Below are 25434 nucleotides of genomic sequence, written 5' to 3'. Positions count from 1 at the left end.
ACTTCGCTAACCACGAATATTTGAAGACTATATTACATATACTATTACTATATAAGGTATTCTTGTCATATCGGCAGTATTTTCGGGCAGACTTTAAAAAAAGGGTCGTTCAAATCAAACCAGGACTTCTGAGTGTGCACAATAACAGAAGAGGTATGAGAGTTACAGTAAAAACTACCTTTATTTCTCTATATAATCCCCTACTACACTAATGCACTCATTCCAGTGTTTCACTAGTGCTTGGATACCATCAAGGTAGCTGGCCTCCCAGGAACACCTTGGCCAAATATGTAGAAATGGCTTGGAGTGACTGTAGTGTCTGTGAGAATTTCCCAAAGACAGATACACCAGCTGGCCACAAAGTTATCCCTCGATGTTTAAGGATCAGGTGTTCCACTCGCTGAATGTTCATGGCAAGACTGCAGTGGACTCCGAGCCACCTCGGCCAGCATCATCATTCACGGACATTACGCTGCTCTTTAAACCTGTAGCACCATTCAGTTGTTTAAGGCGGCTTAGAGTCTTCTGTAAAATGTCAATCGGTTTAATGCTTCCACAAGAAATTCTATCCCCAAGAAATTCCCGGTTTGACTTGAATGCCCCTAGTACACTATTATAATAATATCCATTCTATGGGTGTGGATTAAACCATGCAATCACAGAGCACCTAATAGGTCTGTGATCAGTCATTGGGCTTTGCTACAGTAGAAGGAGATAATAAGTGCAATATCCATATAGCCTGATTAGACTATTCCTTTCCTTCCCATTACCCTGTAATCATTTCTTCCACAGACATGATTAATGATATATGGATGAAGAAATGTGGTATATATATCTCTTGTGATTCTTTTACATTTTACTCAACGGTTTGAATTAAAATATATATATACACACATCTCCTTTCCCTACTCCAGGGTATGAGGCATCCAGCTGCCAGCTGGCTACAGTGTAACTGAGACCATGGCAGTCTGCTGGACCATGCTTAGCTCCAGTGAGTAGTGATCAGGACAAAAACAGGGGAGATTTGGACAAATGGATGGAGTTGCGCACTGAGCCGAGGGGCATAGAGATTCACAGCGATGCTGCTAGATATTCTCTTTGTTCTCTATGGCTAAGCAGGATTTCTAAAGAAACACTTGATATTGCTGAAATTACCTTTTAACTATAGTATCTGTAGCATGTGTTTGATCGCTATAAAACAAGAATTTCAAAATAGTTTTGAACCTGGATACTAAAAACTTGGTTGTAACAGATACTGGATCTAAAAGGAGTTGTTGGTCTTTTGGGTGCTCCCGGAGTGTCCGATCCACGCGTGACTTGGCACAGGTTTTATGCCTGATGCCCTTTCTGACACAACCCTCCCATTTTACCTGGGTTTGGGACCGGCCCTGCATCCAGTGGCTGGGGTTCGGAACCATTGGGCGAAAATTGAACCCGAGCCTGCTGCATGGCAGGTGAGAAACCTACCACTGAGCCACCAATGCCTTGACTAGTTGCCATAACTTGTCTTTTTAAAGATACGACTTTAAGTCAGAGTAATGATTTTGAACCATGATTATCTGATGGCTGATGGATATCACAGATACCAGAAGGAACTCTTAAGTACTGTACATTGCACCACTGATTAAACTACTGAAAACAAGTTTGGTGAGAGTTCTTCGCTTGGGGTGGAAATGTTGTAGTTTTAAATGAGCATGAAACGCTTCCTGACAGATTCAAACATCTGCCCTTAGGTGATCATTTTAAGTGAGTCTTGAGTCAATTGTTTCTTGTTCTATTTTTAGTACAGGAAAGCGTGTTAAATTGCTATCTGTGGTAACTGCACGTACATTATGGATGTGCTAGATTATTTGGGGGGAAAAGAAATAGAGAATTGCTTTAATGATGATGATGATGATGATGATGATGATCCTCAACCACCACACTGCTCCTCTATATTATTGAGACTGACTCGATTTAAAAAATATATATTCTGTTAAGACTTTTACTAGAAGCTAAAAGGAAAGGTTGATCTTTGAGACACAATACTCCTGACTGTTTAAAAATATTTGTGTACAGCACAAAGAACAGACTCAAAACTGGCATGCATGCAAATGTCATGCGCCGATACATGCTGTTCCTCTTTTTATCATTCACATATTTCCTTGTGCTATTGTAAACCAGAGCACATGCAAACGATTTCCCCGACAATCCCACTTTCCCCACAAGACACTGGAACATTCAGTACATAATACTTGGTGTATGACCATAAACTGCCATGTTGATGGTGCTGGCCTGAGCGACCGAGTGTGCCCACAAATCACTAATAGACATTAGTTTAAATGCTTAATTAGGCTGAGATGAAAGATCAAAGCTCGGTAGACTGACCTCGAAGCAGAAGTCCTGTCCCAGGATGCTGCTGTGCACAGGTTTGATGAGCACTTCCTCCTCCATACTGAGATCCAGAGCTTCCACTGCACTGCTGGGGCTGAGCAACGACTCGTGAGACCTTGACTCTTTCAGCCTCGGCATCAGATGGGATCTGAAATAAAGATTAAGTCTTCAGAATTCTCGTTCTTTAGTATTTGGTCTTGAGAAACACAGATGCCTATGAAAAGCACATGAGTATACTGTAGCATGGTGCTGGTATCGCATCGTAAATGGGCCCCTCCCAAACGCAAGACCTACAGTAGGAAAAGGGACTATAGACACGACTGGTTTGATCACAGCGGATAACCCATGTTATACACTACTGCACTTTATTAGAAACTCATGTAGGTTTATGTATTTATACGATCAGCCATTTGTGTTGCAGCAGCACAATGCAATATAAAATACAGTTCATGCAAATCCAGGACGAGATCTTCAGACAATTTTTACATCAAACATAAAATTGGGATCAAACTGTGACCTCTGGGACTTTTACGGTTGCAAGGTTTTTGGTACCAAATAGGATAGCTTGTGTAACTGATCTTTTGGGATTTTTAAACACATACAGAATAGTACAAAATAATAATAGGTATGATAAAAGTAAAGTAAAGGAATAAAATCCTGTTTGGATCTGCAGGTTGCAATACTGTACCTGGTTGAGTTGAGAATGATCAGACTGATCTAAGCTCACAGGAAAGCTAGAGAAACGTGTTTTTACAACCCTGGTGAGCAGGAAAGCATCTCAGAACACACAACACATCAAGCGCTGACTTGAATTGGCTACAACAGCAGAAGACCACATTAGGTTCCACCTGGTAACCTAAAACATGGATCGGAGGCCATCATACATTAAGTACAGACTCACACAACCTGGACAGATGGAGACTCAACAGTTCTAGTGACTCAACAGAGCATCTAGTACCAACACCCATCCTACAGTTAAAGTCAAAGAACCCTTCGCCCCCCTCATTCTGTTGTTTAAAGTAAAATTACCAGAAACTCTTGACCCAGATTTGCATGATATTTCTTTTTGCATTGTACTGCTGTCACATGACTGGTTGATTAGATAATGAAACCCTGCATGAACACGCGCGCATCGTAAGTGCTGTTTGTCCAGTGGTTCTATCCTCTCTTCTACTCACCAGTGGAAATGGACCACCACTGGATAGATCATGACAGGCCAGATTATTATTATAGGGACAGTGGATCATCTAGTGACCCTGACATGGTAGCGACCTAAATAAAATGTGGTTAGCAAATTACTTGTGGTCCTTTTCTATTGATAAATGGAGGACTTGGGAGCTGATAAACAGCTTTTTTTTTTAATTAATAAATAAAAGAATACCTACAGTATGTAGTGCATTTATATCTTTGGAGTAGTAAAAAAAAAAAACAAAGTGTTCTTCATTATACCTAACAGTTTATCCTTTTGTCCCTGAAAACTGAGACATTTTGTGCGCCACTGCTGAGTTTCTCTTTTTTTAAACCAGACATTTTCAGAAACTTTTACAAAACACTTCTGATTTAACCACAATGTGGAGGTAAACAAATGCTTGGTCTTTCAGTGTATGGAGTAAAAAAAACACCCCTGGGATATACAGGAAACTTGAAGATAATTACTTTCACAGAGAAAATCTGATTTTATGCAAGAGAAGCATATGAGAAGTGCATACTTAATTTCATGTATCTGTACTTCTTTGCTGATGCAATACAACCAACCAAAAGACATGATTGTTAGACTTACTTAGATTTCCTTTATTAATCAATGACCTGTTCACCAATCTCCTGGCCGGTCATCGTACTCAGTAAAGAAAGGCTGTTCAGTAGCTCATGTCCCAATCAATGTGAGGAGTAAACCTTGGCAATTAAGCACTTGCTTAGAGCTGGCTTTGTGCACGCTTACTTCATCCTTACTATGAATTAAAGATATCTCGTAATCATCTATACCGCTTTATCCTGTATACAGGGTCATGGGGGCTGAAGCCTACCCCAAGAAGTGGGGGACACCCTGGACAAGGTGCCAATCCATTGCAGCAACCATACACATACATACACACATGCTCAGTCCTTCATTACACTACAGGCAAATTGTGAACATCAGTGACCCTAATGTGCATGTCTTTGGACTATGGGAGAAAACCAGAGAATCTGGAGGAAACCCACCAAGAATGAAAAGAACATGCATACTCCATGCACACAGAACTGAGACTGGAATCGAACCCTGAACCCCAAACATGAAGGTGCGAGGCGACAATGCTTACCACTAACCCGCCGTACCACCTAAAGCCAAAGAAGAAAAAAAAAAACTACAGTAAGTCCCAGAAACAACTGTGAGCTCATTTTCCTGGTTTTTACGCAACGCAGCCAGGAATGACGGTTAAAAAGATTCAATCATATTATAAGCCTGTAGATGGCAATAAAAACTTAATAAACAAGTCTTGAAGTAAAAAGGTAAGTGAACTGAAATTAATCTGGGATCAGATTATGGGCCATCAAATATCATCCGCAGATTAAAACTCTCCAAGAAGCAGCATCTAAAAAATGTGAAACTAAATCAACTGTGCCTTACAGTATACTGAAATAAATCCACCAAGTTCATGTTCTCGCTGCGTCCTCGAAATGCTGCAGATCGCTATAGGAGGCTCTGGAACCCATGCCAACTTCAACCTCAGTCCTGATCGAAGGCAATAAAAGCACTTTCTATCAAAGCCTCCAGACAGACTGCAACATTATACCGCTGATGGCCTGAGCACAACTCATCATCGTTTCATAGCAATACATAACGCTGACTCGATATAACCCCATTTCCCTTCGCTTCGCTGCAATTGAGAGAGTGACAAACAACTCGTGACATACAGTTGATATTAAAAAATAACGACTTTCTCCAGAGATCTCGTCAACCCCCCCTGGGAAATCACACACAATTTCAGACACTCATTTGTCCTCTAAACCAGGAATACCTGCTGACTCAGAAGAAATACACAATACACTAATGTAAAACGGCCTTATAGCGATTATCAGTACAGTGGGTACTGATCAGAAAAAGCAAAGGTCTCCATCAATCAGTCGTATGTGAGCGCTCAGAATCACTGTGGCTCCAGCATCAAACATTTACAGCATTTAGCTGAGGCTTTTATCCAGAGCAATTTACTGTAGTGCACCGACGGAGGCTCATGGGCCAATCCGAATGAACTGCGTGTCTACGAATGCTATAAGACTAAAACCATGTTATTTAAGAGTTAACGTAATAGAGTACAGTGGAGCACAATTTAAAATGTTTAAAAATAAGTTGTGCAAATTTAGTGCTCATTTTGTTTGTTTAGCGATGAGGTGAGTCAGCAGACTGGGCTGTTCAGACAGCCAGGGGAAATTCATTCCATCACCCAACATTAAACAGAGACAATCTGACCTGCAGGAGCATTGTGAATACGACACGCACTTCAGCACGCTGAGATCACGGCACATCGAGGCCAGGCCAGGCCCGACCGAGATAACGTAATCCTCCCAAAACCCTCCCTTCCTGCTGCGATACACTCATCCAGGAAGAAAGCTTCGACTTATTGGTTATGACTCACAGCCGTTTAGCTGGAGGTTCAGCTGTGATTTACTGTACAGATTACGTTCACAACACATACAAAAAAAACCACACATACACACACACACACACACCAAGAGAGCAAGAGCAAATGAAAAAAAGCAACAAAACAGACAAAGAATCAGCTAAATCAAAAGAACCAGAAAAGGTTAAAGCTCAAAGAACAAATCATGATGGCAAAACTAAAATACAATTCACAAACACAATAACAAAAAACCAATGAAAAGAAAAAAAAAGGACACCCCAAACCAAAACAAAATAAAAGAACAAACAGCAAAACCTAAGATGAGATGCCTGAATCAAAACACCACAGCTAATTCTTTAACCCAAGAGCAGCACCAAAAACATGATGATAAATGTAAAAATATGACAAAGTAAAAAAACGAGTAAAAACAAAAACATGACAGAAAAAAGATGCATCAGCAAATAAAAAATACAGCAAGACAACAACAACAAAAAAACAGCAAAACCAAAATCAAGACATCAAAATCAAAAACACAACAGCTAATTCACTAACACAAGAGAAAAAACATAAAACAAAAAAACAAAAAAAACAAAGTCACAAGAACATGAGAAAAAAACAACATCCAATTCACAACAAACACACCAGCGAAACATAAGCAACAACAACGGACATCAAAAACAACAAACAAACAGAAAACAAACAAACAAACAAAAAAAATTTGAAAATCAAAAGCACAACAGCAAATTCCAAAACACATGACAGCAAAATCAAAAACATGACAAAAAAAATTAAAACTTAAACACAATGGCAAAACTGAAAACGCCACAACAAAAATTAAAACACTACAGCATTAATCCAGATGTTTATAAAATGTAGGTGATTATTGAACATCTTATAGATGAAGGTTCAGTTATTGTGTTTTCCGATTGTGTGATCTGATTTGAAGTGATTTTTTTATTTTTTATTTTATTGTCACATTTTTTCAAATTGAGATTTGTTTTGGTTTTACTTTTGAATTTCCAAATTTGCTGTTGCATTTTGGATTTTTTTACCATCATCCTTTTAATTTCCAGTTAGAACAAGAGGAAATCTGGGTCTTGATGATTTTGCCCATGCTTTTATTAATGCTTATTTCTTATTAAGTTGCAATTACATACTTTTACTTTTAAAAAAGCTACATGTCAATATAATGAAAGCAAGCAAGCTCTGAAAATGTGACTAAACAAATATAAATTATTTAGAAAGAAAAAATATTGCTTATTATGAAAACATTAACTTTAAACAGACTGAAAAAAATGTCTCGTCCAATCAGCTTCAAGCACATGCTATTTATTTAAACTCTTTGCATTATAAGTTAATCTTTCTGCATTTTGCTGTCTTTCTGAATTTGTGGTTGTGTTTTTGGCTTTGCTGTTGCATTTTCTTAAAATTATATAATCTCCTATAAAAGTGAGCTCGATGTGAGTGATTAATTATTTTACTATCCCACATAATGGCCTCGTTAAAGGTCTACCCCCTTAAAGATGACATCACTCCAGCTGCACAGAAGCAAGGAGGATGTTTAGTACTGCAGAATACAAATACTAATCATATGCATAAAAAGAGAGTAGACACCGGCTGTTATTATAAATCTGATAAGTCTTTTAATGATGTGTTAATGGACTATAGTTTATGTTTCAACCTACACGTTTCCTTACATTCTTATTAAATAGCCATGATTTGCATCAACAGGAAAAATGACATACCAGCCATAACAATCGAATTTGTGCTACTCTGCTAACTAGAGCCACATGTTTTGCAGGAACTGCAGACATATACAGAGATAAACAGTGCATGAAGAAACGCCACTTTTCCAGTACTTACTGCTTAACGTAGCGATAGGCCATGATCTCACCCAAACACAAGACTGCTACTGAAGGATCGGTTCAATACATTAGCGGAATGATCCTTGATTTCCTGCTGCAGTGTTGATGACGATGATGAGGTTCGATAGCAGATCTTAAACATTGGCTGGAGCAGTCAGGTTGCAGTGCAGCGCTGCTTCTGAGCACCCAAGGGAACGATCCTGTTTGCCATGAACACACCCTTCGAGCATTCTTTTTTCTTTTTTTTTTTTCCTCCCCAAGCATTTCTATTTTCAAAGCATAGCATTTTGGTTGGGAGTCAAAACTGTTTAATGTACCGGTCATTTCTGGTTCAGAATTTCTGCTTTGTGTGTGTGAGGAGAAAGAAAGAGGATTTGTATAAAATTGGGCGTATGGGTTTAAATTAAAATGGGCCAAACATCAGGGTTTAGTTCACTACACCACAACATCAAATGATAGAAAATATTCATGACCCAATAGAAAAACAAGCCAAACACCGGCAGGATCTGCAAATGTTTTAAACTACAGTACAGTGATAGCAAGGGTCCATCGTTCAAAAAGAGGGGTGAGGCGTGGACCTCTGTGGCGTCTAATTAAACTCACATGACTGAGCGTGTGTCCTAGGTTCTCTGTCTAACAGAACATGGTGCACTCCACATAAAAATGGTTCCCACAGTCGCTGACAGGAAGTGAACACCTCCCTCGAGACCTCTGCTTAAAATCGGAAATGCCTGCCATGCTAAGCCTGTATGTCAGGAAATCAGCAGCGCAGGCAAAAAAGAAGGAGAGACAGCTTGGCATTGAAAAAGAAAAATTTGGGTCTAATTCAATGCATAAAGATATCAGGAGGAATAGAACCGGAATGCATCAATAATTAGGTTTGTGCATGAATACTTAATCAAATCAAATCAATGGAAGCACCACGTTTTGAATGTTTTTTTTCTTCTTCTTTGACTCGTGAACCAAGCAGCACCATAATAAAGACGCAATTATTCTAAAGCCAGTGAGGGCACACAGCTGAGTTTATTACTATCCCAGACAGCTTATGTAATCCTGCGAGCTATTGACAGGGTCAGCCCTTATACTGACAAACCTCTTTCTCAAAGCCGCTCATTCCGTGGCAGAATGCTGGGCTTTAAAACGACCACAAGCAGAGCAATTCAATATTTAAAAAGGACGAATGGTGCACTTCAGTGCAAAACATTTGCATTATTTATGCGCCAGTCAGTCAGAACGTCCCAAAATCAACTACGATCATGATCAAAATCGGCAGAACTTAAAAATCTCATTTTATTTCTATTTCTAATCCTCTGTTTGAGAAGCACTCAAACTCATTCGGAAGCATGAACACCAAAGAGCACAGCTCTGTCAACAGGGAGCCCATTAAAATGCGCTGCCATATCTCTACTAACCTCGGCCAAGTGTTTGATGAAGCAAGACCTCACTCAGGGTTTTGGAGTTCGCATGCTTCCAAACCATTTGTTTATCGAACCAAACTGGATAGAATGTGATGTAAAAGAAACCACATCAGATCTGAGAGGCGGCAAATTCAGCATTTAGAACGAACAGTATAGAACAAACAAACAAACAAACAAACAAACAAACAAACAAAAGATCTAAAAAAAAAAAAGTGCTCTGCTGTTTTTTGACTCTCACTCACCATGACTGTTTTCCACCTAATTTATTCCTCTTGGCACAACCGTGAAAGCAATAAAGGCCAGACAGGCTTACTGTCCTGCATGTCAGTGTAAAGCCTGTCCTCATCACAAACCTGCCAGAAACAAGCCAAACCAGACGGATCATCTGAACCCGATTAGCTTAACAAACGCACACACACACACACACACGCATGCACGCAGTGCTACTCTATTATTCTACATACTCTATTTTTACAGCCAGTCAATGTAGATGGAAATTACAGCAAACATCTGACTGTGATGTTTCTTTTTAATAAACACTAGGGACAAATAACTCAAAATCAAATCACAGAAATGAGAAACCAATAATTTTTTTTTTTATTATTTAAATCTTAAGACAAGGCATTTTCCTTCCCCCAAAATGACCCCACCACTTGAGGATGAAAACAAATCTCTCCTGATTTACCCTCTAACAAAAAAAAAATCAATGGCAATCTGCTTTGACTCAGGGGGCGGAGCTTATTTCCAGGCCAGAACATTTTTAATAGAAGGCTGAAATAAGGAATCAACCCAATAGGCATATTGCAATTACATTTTTTTTCGTTTTTTCCTCCCACCTAATGCGATTAGTGAAGATTTAATACATTTTTCAAATGGTACCCAAAGCATTAAAACTATAGCTTGAGTATTTTTCGAATTGACAATTACATAATAATAATAATAATAATAATAATAATAATAATAATTAAAATTAACTCAAAATGTCTAAAAGTACGTAATTCTATCAGAAAAAGCAGCAAAATCAATCCGTCGACCTATCCAGCAATTTATAAATTTCCTCTAGCTAGCTACCTAGTGCCTCAACAAACTGAGAACCTGCAATGTGATATCATGTTTCTGATCGATGTTCAGTTCATTGTGACATCAGCAAGACTGAACCATCAATTAAAAGGGTTTAATTAATTAAAAGAAACATAATTAGATTCCGTTGCATTTCCTTTTAAAAAAAATATTTGAATGAATTGTTACACATCAAAGCATTTTCTATAGATGACAACAATTTTATTTAAAAAAAATCTTATTATTCTGCCTTTTTATTTAAAGAATGCAAGAATAAAAAAAATCATACCCCAAAAAGGACAAGTTGCTAATCTTCGATTTCATTTGGATCTGCACGAAAAAGATTCACTAATTCCTCCATCCATTAATTCAATCAAAATGTTTCTGCATCATATCAAAGCGAAGAGTCTTTATCTTCACGCAGTGCTTCTGCCTGGAGCTCTACAGAGCTCTCCTGCTAAAATTTACATTAAGCTTCTTCTTTCAGACAATCTCACATCAAAGCCCATGCATTTATACACACACTCACACACAGCACTGGAAACAGCAACAGCAGCAGCAGCAATAACAACAACAACAACAACAACAACAGTAACAATTTACCTCTGGAAACCCAGAAGACTATAAGCGTATTCTACATCTCGTACAGCATGCACCGCTGGCACCACCCAGTTCCAGAGGGGTGTCGTAAAAGTAAAGCTAGGCTTCAACACCACCCCTCCCAATTAACCCTCAGCACGGTGCAGAGACATTACAGATGGCACGTCCTCCTCTCATCTGCATCGCTCTCGCAGCATGCGCTTCCACCTCTGCTCACACACAAAAGAGAGAATGCTCCACGCCGTCATGAGCCTCCCGATTCATTCCCCATGCCTGGCCTTCAGTCAACCAGCAGCCTCCTATTGTTCCTCATTCTCTGCCTAACATTGACACAAAAAGCCCTCGTCCTCCTTTCTTTCTGCTTCTCGGTTCTACGTCCAGCACGATCCATCCTGATCTCAACACTCACCTGGCATTCTGTACAGATCCTCGTGTGGAGCCGAGGATGAGGATGAGGATGAGGTAGTGGTGGTGAGGAGAAGAGAACACGTGCAGGCGGCTTTCTCTCTCTCTCTCCCTCGCTTACACACACACCCCTCCTTCTCTTTGACTGGTCCAGCCTCCCTATTTTCCCCCCACTCTCTTAAACACAGAGCAAGAGAGAGAGAGAGAGAGAGAGAGAGCGTACCCTGGTCTGATCCGCCCCTCTCCCTTAAGTGGGACACAACTTCCTTGCTTCCTGTATCACGCTGTATGCTGCGCCAACAAGAGATCTCTCAACACCACCCTCTCTTTCTGTCACTCCATTATCCTATCACCACCTATCTGTCTCATTTCTCTCTTCGCTGTCGCTGTTTGTTCCTGTATACTGAGGAACGCTGAGCACAGTGTGAGCTGGCCCTGCCCCCTAGCCTGCTGTATATGTGTGTGTGGTCTTTGTCCTGTGCTCCATTGTCATACAATGGTCTCTGCCCTGCGCCGGGACCTGCCCCTTTCTTCCTGCAGCAGGAGTTATAAAACACCCAGAAGGAAAGTCCCTTAAGAAATAAGCTCAAAAGTTCGAATGGTGCATTAAGTCCAGGAGTGCTGATGGGTGAGATACAATCCTCGCTCCACCTGGGAGAAATGAAGTTGCATAACATTTCCAATTAAAGACGATCACTCATATCTGGCACAGTTTTTGATAAGGCCAATCAATTATAAGATTACCTAATGAGCTTAGGGAACAACACAGGCAATTCTGAAACTGCCATATTAACCATTCCTTTATATGTTATTGGCGTCCTTCATAAAAATAAGCGAAAACGATTGCGCGAACTTTACACGCAATAATTCAATGTCCTCTGGAAATAAAAGAAGCTCTTTATCTTTGTTCAAACATCATTAAAAAGTTATTAGTATTGTCTCTCAAAATATATAAATAACTAAATAAATAAAAAATATATACAGCCCCCCCAAAGGTTTTGGAATGGCAACGCCAATTATTTGCTTTTCGCTACAAACTGAGGACATCAAAAGTACCACATGAATATGAGGCGATATACAGTATAACATTTACATTTGGGCATTTGGCAGACGCTCTTATCCAGAGCGACTTACATTTTTATCTCATTACACATCTGAGCAGATGAGGGTTAAGGGCCTTGCTCAAGGGCCCAACAGTGGCAACTTGGTGGTTGTGGGGTTTGAACCTGGGATCTTCCGAACCGTAATCTAATGCCTTAACCACTGAGCTACTCCTGGCCCTATATGAATTTCAGCTCTCAATTCCAGGTATTTTTAGATATAGACATGGTAAACAACTTGTAATGTGACATCTATAGTTGGAACCCACCCAATGACTAGCGCAAAAAATATCATCATTGCATTTATTGTATAGCGTTTATTGTATAGCGTGCAGTGTATATTGTGCAGTGTATATTGTAAAATGTATAGTGTGTTCAGTGTACATTATGCAGTGTATAGTGTAGATATATAGTGTACCTTGTATACTGCATTATGCAATGTATAGTGTATATTGTAAAGTGTATCTTGTGCAGTGTATATTTTTTAGTGCATAGTGTATTTTTCAGTGCATAGTGTACATTATGCAACGCATAGTGTGCAATGTCTCTTGTGCAGTGTATAGAGTGCAGTGTATAGTGTGCAGTATGAAATGTATAGTGTAGTGTACAGTATATAGTCTACAGTGTATAATAGTGTACAGGTTTCAATGTACAGCACCTTGCCATTTTAATACTTTCAAAAGGGACTGTATAGCCCTGAGGTTTATATTTCAACAAACTGCTATTCTTGAGAAATCTAGAAATCTTTAAACTTTAAGCTCATCCGTTCCAATGGAAAAAACAAAGAACTTAAAATATGAAAGAAATATGATAAGAGTGTAATAGCAATGCAACAGGAGAGCAGTAGTGCAAGGTCACATATAAATAAACATTCATTTCTTAATACACACTTAACTCAGATTTCTGTCTTCGCAGAATACAAAAAGGATGAAAATATTAGAATGTGTGAAAATGGCAAATAAATGAAACAACCTATGCAGCCTTTAACAATTTATCAATATGAGCTTCTTTAGAGATATTCGTATCGTCAACTTCGATGACTGTTTTAAACGTAATTATGAGAGCAACGACAACAAAAAAAGAGTTATCTCAGTGACTTTGACTGCAGCATAGTTGGTGGTTATTTGTTCTTTAAAAAACCTTCGTTTACAATTGTTTTGAGAAGAAAAGCATGTCAGAATGTACACCACACTGGACTTGAGGTTGATGGGCTACAACAGCAGACCACCTCTCCCTCTCAGCCAAGATCATGAATCTAACGCTATAGTGGCCAGCTGAAGGTTGGAAAAGACCATGATTTTATGCACTGAGCTGCTGTCACATGATTGGCTTTACTGGATACCTGCATGAATAGGCAGGGGGACGAATAATACAGCGCGTTATCGCCTAACAACATAGCATCATATCTGTATTATACTAGACCCCTAAGATCCATGAACGTCTTTTAATGAGCCAGACATTTCAAAGAGCTTTGCACTGGTGCACAAACAAAATCCTGACACACGATAGTAAAAGAGCCTCTGGTGCAAAATGTCACAGTCTCGAACATCTCTACACTTTCAATTACACTCGGTACTCCATGCTCAAAGGGAGAAATCTGTTCTTATACCCCAAGCCTCAAATGTATTCTCATTTCACTGCTATAAAGCTGTTCATGCAGGTTCAATTAAAAATAAAAGAGAAAAGGATTGTTTCTTTCTTATCCTTTAGGGCTTGGACATCAAGGTCGAATTTTTTTATACGCTACCAATAGAGGGCTGATGTGGTGGGTCATGTTCAGCTTACGGAGAGAGAGACTAGAGACAGGCTAGAGCCGAATGTTATGATTCGAGCTCATTGCACAACCAATTCACGTCCGTTCTGTGTGGAATTTTTCAGATGCCATTCGTTTTTGAAGGCTTTCCAGAGCTGAATTCATTAAGGAGCTGAATAATGCAGAGGTATGCCTAATAATCCCACGGATGGATGTGCTGCGTCGGAGAGGAATTTCCATATTAGCCTATTTTGACTCTTCGCGAAGTTCATTCCTTAATATAATGTACAGAAAATAGGTGAATGCATGATCCGCTTTCAACTAACGAATCAGCTGTGCTCTTTTCCATCATGTGGCAACCCGAGCAGGGAGCTGGGAGAAGATTCATACTGACAGTCTCCCCTGAAGCCAGCCTGTGATCCATTTTCCAGCCCCGTACTCAAACCCCGGCTGTGTCTACGCCGTGTGTATGCGTGCGTGCGTAACATCAATTAACTGTCGTTCGGATGGATAATCTAATGGCTCACATCTATTCAGGCTTTATAAACTGATAAAGCTGGTTTAAACTGAGAAGCTGAAGCGAAGCTGAAAAAGATGGATCAATAAGCTCAGGAATACACTCAGCATTCAGTATTTACTTATGAAACAAGAACATACCTATACATCAATCAGCCAAACATCAAAGCAATTCCAAGAGCTTTAGGAAATGTTCTTATTGGAATGGTGCAAAAACAACAAAGAGCAGATGAACCAAGTAAGGTTGCAGGACAATGGCCAGCCTCTGGTCAGGTTCTCAGGAAGGCTCTGGATACGGTAGGTCAAACAACCACACTTTGCGACAGCGCTGATGAGAAAAGCATCTCAGAACATGATCCTTAAAGAGGAGAGCTTTGGACCAGCATTGGACCTGGAGAATCAAAATTTATTCTAAGGCTTCAATGGGCCCAGGCACCTCAAAACAGGACAATAGTTCAACATTTTACACTTGAACACAAAACGCTCCCAATGGATCGGTAAACTAAGGTAACTACAAAACCCAAAAAAACCCATGTTACTTTCATCCAGGTCCAATCATCATTTTTTTTTATATTTCTTTTTTTTTTTTTTTTTTAACCCCCCCGCAGTCTTTGTGCTCTAAGAGCTTCGGCCCTTAGCTGTAAGGATGACCTTGTACCTCCTACAGGTAAGCCACTGTTCCTGTTCCTTCTCTTCCATTAGAGACAATTACACACTTGCGAACATAGCACCCTGAGTGGCGCCATCCCCCTGACGCCATCTGCCTTGCAGGCTGCATTAATAAGACTCACTGCACTGACCCATTTCTCCAGACATCTAAGGTCATTCCATTACTAAAGAAAGAACAAAAAAAATTACATAGAAAGTTAAACATGACACCGCCATGGGTTTCATCGGCAGAGTGGCAGTAAAGTGGAGGGGCGAATCCGAGGAGGAGTAAATGTGAGCGCCGATTACTTCATTCCACTTAGCTGAGAAAAATGAAACACTGAATAAAATAAAGAACTGGACAGAACAAGTGTATTTTATTCACTCTTCTGTTTTAAAGAAATATGGGAATATACTGTAAGCAGAGCATGATATTTATTCATAGGAAACTTGTTCAAAATTTTCAATGCAAATCTGGTTGAGACTAGAGTGCACCAGGACTAGAACTTGAGGCAAAGCTACAAAAAATATTGCACAAATGAGATGGTTTTTACATTTTTGTGGATATGAGCAAGCTCTCAGAAAGATGCATTTACTGTACAGCATGAGTAGTAACTGCCTGGTCAGACCCGGGGTGGTTCAGCTACTAGTTTGTGTATACACTGATGGGCCAAAATAAATTCGCCATTTCAGAAGGTTCAAATTATTGGGCTGTGAAGAAAAGAAAACAAATAAGGAGATTTGGAATTACAGGAATTGGGTTAAGAATCCATCAACCCATTATCAGAACTTGGAAGGATAGTGCAGAAGCGTCAACTTTGTGAAGGAAATGTGGTCGGGAAAAAGAAATCATGAATAGAGATCACGTAAACACTTGGTGAAGTTAATAGTGAAAGTAAGAGCATTTCCATACACACACAACGAGACATGACAAGAACTCAGCAGCCGTGCATCCATAAGAAAACCACTTGTTAGATAAATAAGGCTTTAATTTGTTTGTGATTTGATTGGACTTTGGAGCAATGGAGAACGGCCTTGTAGCCTGATGAGTCCAGATTCACCCTATTCCAGAGTGCTATTGCATCGTTTCATGTGTTTCCATTCCTACCCTGATGGACCTTTTGCTTTTGAATGGGGCAGTCATGAATAATGCCTACTGTACAAGCATCTCAAGGCAGTGTTATGATTTGGGGTTGCTTGCAAGAACATCATATGTCAGTAAAATTAAATCAGCTGATGTATGGAATGGCCAGGTTATCACCATCAATGGAATTTATCTTTCCTGATGGCACAGGCATATTCCTAGACTCAAACTGTGAGAGATTGCTCCTGGGAGCGGCGGTACAGTGGCTGTGTTCATGGAGTATGCAAGTTCTCCCTGTGCTTGGTGGGTTTCCTCTAGGTACTCCTGGTTTCCTCCCACAGTTCCAAAGACATGCAGATTAGGTTAATTGTTATTCCCAAATTGCCCGTAGTGTATGAATGCTCATGTAAATGTTGACCGGAGGTCCTACCACAGTCGTAAAATGGAAATAAATGCAATGGTCACCATTAGTCTCCATGGTCCCTATAGTTAAACTACAGAAGTTCCTGGATGGATAGATGGATGGATGCATGTGCATTCCTGGGAGAATGTGGAATCATATTCAAACATAAAGTTGTCACCAATTTGTGTGCTGTAACCAAAGCTAAAGGAGATTAAATGAAATCTTAATGTGTGTGTGTTTTTTTATTTTTTTATTTCAGGAAATAAGACCATCTGCACTTGTTAGACATCATCACACATGGGTACTAACTAAATTAATAACAAAATAGTGCACGCTAGATATAATGAAATGCATCATGTAAACCAACATACCTTGTTTTATAAAAGATAGAGAGGAAAAAAAGCCCTCGGTGGAAATCTACATATACCCACGTAAAACTCAATGTAGACATTAAGTGGTCCCAGGATAGAACCCTGGAGATGTCAGGGACAAACACTACCTGCTGCGCTTCCGTGCTGCCCGAAAGAGAAATGAGCAGGATTAAATTTGTTACGTTGCTTTGTTACTATGGCAACTCGAGGCAGGTAAAGTAGGTCTCCGCTGTGCCTGGCAAATGACGGCTCTCGGAGGCTGAGCCATTCAGTCAGCAATTTCACCTCCGTAGGATGCAAGTGGTTTACACAGATTACTTCGCCATTAAATGGCACTGTGTGCTCAAATTGATTAAAAATAGTGCTAAGCATGTTTTATTTCCTTTGGGGGAGCACTGCCGTCGATTTTATCACCATTAATACACGCGTTTAATAGTTAAATTTGATACAGTGTAATGCTTTGTTGCTTCAGATTACAGTGAACGGTCCATGCCTTTCCTCCTCCTATGGGTTGTCTATCTATTACAGTATGTCACTATTATTTTCCCGTTTTTGAGCTTTGTTTGTTTGTCCCCACATTCGTAGTGTACGTTCTGTTGAAAGTCTTTCTGGTTTGAAATCTTGTTTTTGCTTCACCTCGTTCATGCTGTTTGAACATTGCCTGACCCATACCTTTTACCTGCATTTGTGTCCATATCATCATCATCATCATCATCATCATTATCAGCTTTGACAACCAACAACAACAACAACAACAACAACAAACACCTTGTTCCTCATGGAGGTAGCTTCAGAATGAATCAACGTACAACATGGCATGAGTATGGATCTTTCATAAATCACCCAAAGGTACTGAGTATATTGATTTGTGGCTTGCTAGAGGAAGCAAAAAATGACATCGTGGCCAGAATTACGTGTTCAGCAAACAAGTTAGAAAGTATTTACATGATATCTGAGTATGGAAAATAAAAATGCATAAGGCTTTAATGCCAACTGTTAATAAATCAAAGGCATCAGGGTCAGAATTCGTTAACATGACCATGGAAAAAATGCCTTGCGAATAACATTAACGCATTAGAATGAGAGGATGAGAATTAATTGAAATGATAAGTACAAAAACAAAAGGTCAAGAGTGTGATCTCAGCCCTTAGCCCTTGTCTGGCTTAATAATGTTTTAGAATGTTTCACTATTGAATCTTAAAGTCTTAAAGTACATTTAAACTGTCAAAAGCAAAAGTGTATAAAATTCTCAAAGCTTCTTTACAGAAGATGACTGCGCGTTGTTTTTATACAAGCAGCAGAGTTGGGGTTTCATCCTAAAATTATTCGATATATTATGCACAAAATAGCATTATGGACATCATAGCAATTTAAATAAAATGAATAATTTACTTTCAGTTTATGTTTTGTTACAGATATAAGTTATACTATTACAGAATAGTAAAGAGACTATTACAGAAATAATAAAGAAATATACATTGTTATATTTATTCCTCCTTGATTTGAAAGAAGGCTGGATTTTGTAACTTTCTGTTGAACAAGTAACAAGGTTGATTGATAATTGTGGGACACTAAAATTTATGTTACATGTTATGTATCATATAATGAATGATGAACAATTCTATATTAAATACATATATATATATATATATATATATATATATATATATATATATATATATATATATATTAGTGCTGTCTTTGACGGAAAGTTTCAGTATAAAACTCTGCCGGATGGTTCTGTGGATAAAACAAAAGTATTTAAATACCAGAGAAGATTCGTCTTTGACATATCACTTTAAAGCAAAACACCCCACCGAAACAATCTCTACAGGGCCTCGCCAATGTAAATTGCATTGATTGTTTTGAAATTCAAATCACACAAATGGCACATACCTGTGTTTTTATTTCTGTAATAAATATGGCTTTCAAGCCAACAGTTAATTTGGAGAATATTGATGGTTTATTGCAGGTATGTTGTTTACATGAGAAAATCTGTGTTACACAGATAAAACAAGTTAAACAAAAATTCCAATAAACAATCATATTTGAATTTAAATAGTTTAATTGTCTTGAGTTTACATTAATTATTTACATTTACATATCCAAAAAGTTTCAGTCTTTTAATTGTGATTAATCGCGATTAATTGCAAAAAAATGCTGCGATTAATTAGTTAATTTTTTTTAATCGATTGACAGCACTAATATATATATATATATATATATATATATATATATATATATATATATATATATATACATTCATGCAAAACACCCACTTTCTCATCATCTATGCTGCTTTATCCCGTATACCGGAGACTTAGGGTACGAGGTGCCAATCGCAGGGCACACGCACGCGCAAACACGCACACAAACACGCTCATTCACACACTATGGGTAATACGTGCATGCCAGTTAGCCTAATCTGCATGTCTGTCTGACTGTGGGAGGAAACCAGAGAACCCGGAGGAAACATGCAAACTCTAATTGAACCCGGACCCTGGAGGTAAAAGGCGGCAATAATAACTGTGCCACCTCCACACACAAAAAAGAATGTTTTCGAAAGTATTTAATGATTATATTGTAGTGATAGTGGTGGGAAAATACTATTGGAAGAAGTTTCCATATACAGTACTTTGCAAAAGTCTTGAGCCCCCTTTTTCTTTATATTTTGCCTCCAAAGAGCCAGACTTTCTTGTATTTTTAATGAAGTCTTGAGTACTAGTTCTCCAGGCATCCTGAAGGGCTTTTTTTTTTTTGCACATACTTTTGGCAAGCTTTCGCCTCTCATTTTTACTCCAGTCTCTGTACCTGAGCAGTTTCAGAGAAATGTTTTTTTTTTTGTTTGTTTGTTAAGTCACATAGTGACCCATGAATCGGCCAAGCATTAAAAAAACATTAAAGGCATGAACCAGTAAAAAACAGCTGCAGAGGATGAAAGACTATCAGGCTGGTGATGCTGAATGCTGAGTGGTTGGAACAGACGAGAGGGGAAACGAGGTTGCTGCTGATGTTGTTACATAAACAACCAATTTGTAAACTGTTAACCTTTAGGCAGTTTGAAATGTGTCACAATAAAACATTGGTTCTCTTTGTATTATTTCATCTGCATTATTTAATTTGAAGTAAAAAAATGAGGGCTGGTTCAAGACTTTTGTAAATCTACGGTACAGACAAATTTTAAATACACATTCTTTATGTCCTCCTTGGAAATCGTTTTCCAGATTAACTCTCCGTTGCTGCTCCGATTTGGCACGGTGGCAGTGGTGTCCAATGCTCATTGAGCAACTGAGGAGACGTGAGGTGCATTCAGCTTTCCAGTTCATTCCAGTGGTCTTCAGTGAGATTGAAGCACTCTAAGTTGTTCAACTCCAACCTTGGCGAAGTATGTCTTGCTGGAACAGGGCTGGGTCCTCTTTATTCCAATGAATTTAATTGTATTATTAAATTATACAACGGCACAATTGTGTGCTTCCAAATGACAAAAGCTAACATATTTGCTGTACTGAAAGTCAGGTGTCTACAAACTTTTGTATAATCTATGCTTATTTAATGATATTCAATAATAAATGTCAATTTCCAATTTTAAAAAACACCACAGAGAAGTACAACTTCATACAGTTGCTTTTAAATGCGCAGTTTAGACAATAATATTGATTTAGCTTCTCAATAGTTATGAAAATGTTACCTGGGTAAACAATGTCAAGAGCGGGACTAATTACAGTCGTGTACGATTCTCTATAGAAAGCAGATAAATGGCGTTGTTAAAATGTCTACTTGATTACAAAACTAGGTGCTCAAGCCCAACTCGTGTATGCCGGAGTTCGCGTAATATTCGATGCTGGAATGCATTTGCCAACTTGATTTACACTTAAAATGAAATGGGTTCAGTGCGAGACAAAGAGACGTGCTTCAAATCAAAACTCTGCGACATTAGCATTCCTTCGGGGCGTCGTCAGCCCGTCCATCCAAAATAGCAGCGAGGAACCTGGCGGAATGTTAAGCAACCTGCTGGATTATCTTAATTCAGGGGCGATTTGTCTGACTCATGCTGCCATAAATAAACTCACACATAGACACAAGTTGCGAAAAAAGTTAGGCGTCAGGATAGGAAGGGAAGGAGAGTTCCAGCAGATGTCAGAGACATGTGAAAGGTTACAGTAGGAGAAGTACTTTTACAAGTCCTTCAAAAGACAACCTGAAGCCTGCTGGAACACTAAGAGCTGACATTACAATGCAGTCTGATGGCCTTTTGGTCACAGAGACGACGGCAGCGTTCTTGGGACTCGCACTCCAATTCTCCACACACTTTCGCTCTGTGGACTGAATCGGGTTTGCACAAGGTCATCGCAGAAAGAGCCATTATGGAGCTTAAACGGCCTTCTCCTCTTATCGCGACTGTACAAAGCTGATGGCGCTTTTTAAATGCAAATCACGAATGCACCTATTGCGGTTCAATCGAAAGCTCGCCACCATGGGCTGATGGGAAAGATCTGTGAATGAGCCGTCCTGTCAGAGCAATGGACGGGAAAAGTATAGTATACTGAACAGAGTTATTTCAGATAAAAAGGACGCGATACAAAATGCAATGCTTTTGGGGTCCGGCTTTAACACATCTCATCTCCATCCTCCATGCGCTAGTGCTGTCACGGTACCTCTTTCACGACGGATTAAGACCATAGGCAGGTCAAACAATGCGCCGACTTTACACACAACAATGCACATTTGCAAAAGAAAAAAAACAGGATACAATGAAACTCTCTCAGTCTCTCTAACTCCATCATTTCATGGCGGTGTGAGGAATTTCAATTATCACCACCTCGCATCTGACTCAATAGCGAAGCACCTTTTCTGAAATATCCAGGAGCAGCCACGGTGTGTCGAAGTCAGGGCCGACGGAATTGGAATTCAGGACGGTGCTCACCCGGGAATGTGTCTTAACAGGAAGGTGAGGATGTCCTTACATCAAGCGAGCCTCAGAAGGAGACGGGTCCACAAATCACAACTCACAAATCATCTTCTTATAGCCTGTGATATGGCTGGCACAAACACCAGCACGTCTCCGCAAATTTAATTACTCTTCATCATCCCGGGGATGTATTATAATCCACCATGGCCAGCTGACAAATGAAGACAAGATGCATGCTTGTCAATAAATAAGAGGTGGCGGGGTCAGAATGTGGCAACGCGCCCGTGGAAACAATGGGCCCTGGCAAATATTAGCGCAACAGCCTGAGAGGTTCAGTATTAATTGAAACGATAAGCGCAACCCCCGAAAGGTCAACAATGTGATCTTGTTAGGAATGGTTTTGTAATGAGATACACTAGTGTGGGTGTCGCCGATATGTTTATTCATTAACATTTGCGCTTGAAGTGATCAATCCTATTGATCTTTCCCCGGCTTGAAGAAAATGCCGTTTCACCAGAAAATGCTGCAACTATATTCTTATCGGTCATTTCCGATTCATGTTAAAAAATTTATACTAGCACTGTTCTTCAAGGATGAGCCAGAGATCGTGTAAATATTCACACTTTTATGGCTCCTCGCATCATTTTCGGATGAACACTCTGGTATTGTCTAGACAGGTGAAACAAAACAATAAACAATAAACACTGTTCAGAGGAATACTGATCACTGAATGACGATGCTCTCATCAAATGATGTGGTAAATGCAGGTGAAGTCACTCACAGCCAAACGAATTTAATTTCAGACAAATCCACTTCTATGAAAAATATCTCGGAACTGAGGAGAAAATTAGTATGCCTTAAGCAACAGGTTTTCCAAAAGGACACGACAGCAGTCGCACCAATTTAATAAAAGCCAAGGTGCAGCAGAGATCAACTCTGACATCATGTGATATTTCAGCTATTTCACCACATGATGGGTGTTCAAGTCAAATCAGGACTTTTGATTGTACAGAATAACAGAATACAGTTAAGAGAGTAAAAATTCCCTTTATTTCTCTATATAATCCCCGGCTACACTAATGTAGCGTTTGACTTGTGCTTGGATACCATCAAGGCGGAAAGTTTTCTCAGTACGCCGTAACCATAATTGGACTACCTGCTTCACGTCAAAAAGATGCTGGCCTCCCAGGAACTCCTTTAATATGTGGAACTGGTCTAAAATGAGGTCAGGACTGTACAGGGGAATGTGGCACTAACCCCCAATTAAGTTCCTGTAATGTGCAAGTGGTGTTGGTGAATGATTGTGTGGACAGATGCGTCTCTTCCACAAGTTGGCAACAAGTTATCCGTAATTTGTCTTTAAGGATCAGACTGAATGTTTATGGAAATGATTACAGTGGGCTCCAAGCCCCCACCAGGATCGTCATTCATGGACGTACGGCCTTCTTTAAAACGCTTTCACCGTTCAGATTTTTTAATGCGGCTAAGAAACTCATCACTGTACTGTGCTTGAAGTCTTCTGTAAGTGTCAATTGCTTTCATCCCTTTATTAATAAGAGTCCCAGTTTGATTTGAACGACATTATTGTACATTATTTGTCTTTAACAAAGGATATATACTACGTGGTGTATATTTTTGTTTAGTTTGTTCAGAGATCACAAACATAGAAGGTCTGGTTGATAGACATCCTATAAAAAATGCTTCTGCCAGATGCTGACATCATACAGAATCATGCATCTGTAACAAGAATCAGATGAGACGAGGCTGATCAGCGGTACACATTAAACATCTCCGAGCGTCTCAAAGTACAATTTGCAGCACTGAGCTCTTTCTTGCATCCACAGATGCGGGGAGACAGATGCGGGGAGACGTCTTTTTTCCTCAATTGTGATTGGGTACAAGAATGAATCTACAGTATGACCAATTAGATCTTCACAAGCCATGAAATGCGAACCAATCCTAGAAGTCAAGACCAAAGTCAAAATGTTACTTAGTTAATAGTGAAGTTAATATCATAGCAAGATGATAACGGCTCCCAGCACATCTGATTTAACTAATCAGCTTTTCTGAACAGAAGTAGGTGTGGTAGAGCACACTAAAATGTACGGTGCATGTGGTCCTCCTCCTCTGCTTCAGGACCAGCGTTGAGAACCAATGACTTATCGTCTTTCTCGCTCCAGTAACTGTTGTTCTAATGCTAGCAGTTTATAGCCTGACATTGCAATCCTTCCTAACGCGAGCGCACACTCCAGTCACCCAGTGCCGGATATCTCATTTCCTGGAAATGCTAAGTGCGTAAGCTTCCTCATTGTCAAGATGGAGGAGGAGCAGCTGGGGTGTGGGGGTGTGCGGTTGGAGCAATGACATTTTCAACGCCCATCATTTTGCTCCAATGCACAACGAATTAATCATCCTGTTTAGCTAAAACACTGAGAAATGGGTCACTCGGTTCCAGCGTACCGCTCGGCCAGGTTTGCTTTAACACCTATTAAAATGTAGAAAGAATGAGAGAAAAAAAAAACAGGAGATATTTTTGGTTAATGTGAAATTTACTGTATAATGGACAGAAAGGAGAAGCACAATAGACAGATATTCGCCAGTGTAAGAAAGAAAGATAGAATGGAGTGAGGACACACACACACACACACACACACTCTCATATGCTCACTGTAGGGTTTCTGTAGAAAGAATGGATTTAATGAGGCCGAGCCACCGTGGGCAGAAAGCCACAGTTTTCACCATCACCCAGTGAACATCACTCATTCACAGACTCCTAGTCCAACACACACACACACAAGCAAACACACATATACCCTCCCCGTCCATAAAAGCTCCAGACAGATTTCCGGAAGGGATTAGGTTTGAAGGAGAACGGCATCTAAAAGGTAACTGTGATAAATCTGTAGCTCACTGAGACACAGACGTATCCTCTGTAATCAAGTGTTTGCCGAGTTTAAGGAATAGATGTGAGGTGTAGCAATAAATGCCAGCTCACACTGTTTATTATGAACCGACACAGACTTATATGGCAATAAACAATGAACCGACAGTCTCTCATTTGCTTTACAGTTTCACACATACATACATACATACATACACACCTACACATTTCACGCTGAGACAAAATAAGCCACACCACCAGAAAAAAAACAGCAATACAGACAGAAATCTGAAACAAGCCTCTGGGCTATTGTGGGGATTATGGGGGGTGGGGATTATGGGGAGGGTGATTGGGGGTGACAGTGTGTGGCCCTGAGCTAGCGTGTCTCTTGGTATTAGAGAAGCCATGTGTTTCAATGGCCTCCATGACTCTCGGGTCTGTAATTAATTGGGC

At 39.6% G+C, this 25434-nt stretch overlaps 1 protein-coding gene across 6 annotated transcripts in view; it reads right to left on the bottom strand.

The window, feature by feature from the left end:
* The window catches only part of dab2ipa (DAB2 interacting protein a), a 124793-nt gene that overhangs the window by 33260 nt on the left and 66099 nt on the right, over positions 1-25434 (bottom strand). For 3 of the 6 annotated variants that reach the window (XM_053504132.1, XM_053504133.1, XM_053504131.1), the window contains exon 4: positions 2368-2521. In XM_053504132.1, coding sequence (XP_053360107.1) covers positions 2368-2521 — 154 coding nt within the window. Of the gene's footprint in view, positions 1-2367; positions 2522-7832; positions 8067-10914; positions 10937-11320; positions 11457-25434 lie in introns of those variants that run through there. The other 3 variants (XM_053504135.1, XM_053504136.1, XM_053504134.1) reach the window with 3 other exon arrangements.

This window comes from Clarias gariepinus, chromosome 9, assembly GCF_024256425.1.
Source record: "Clarias gariepinus isolate MV-2021 ecotype Netherlands chromosome 9, CGAR_prim_01v2, whole genome shotgun sequence".
Taxonomy (NCBI): domain Eukaryota; kingdom Metazoa; phylum Chordata; class Actinopteri; order Siluriformes; family Clariidae; genus Clarias; species Clarias gariepinus.
This window is presented reverse-complemented; position numbering and strand designations above follow the sequence as displayed.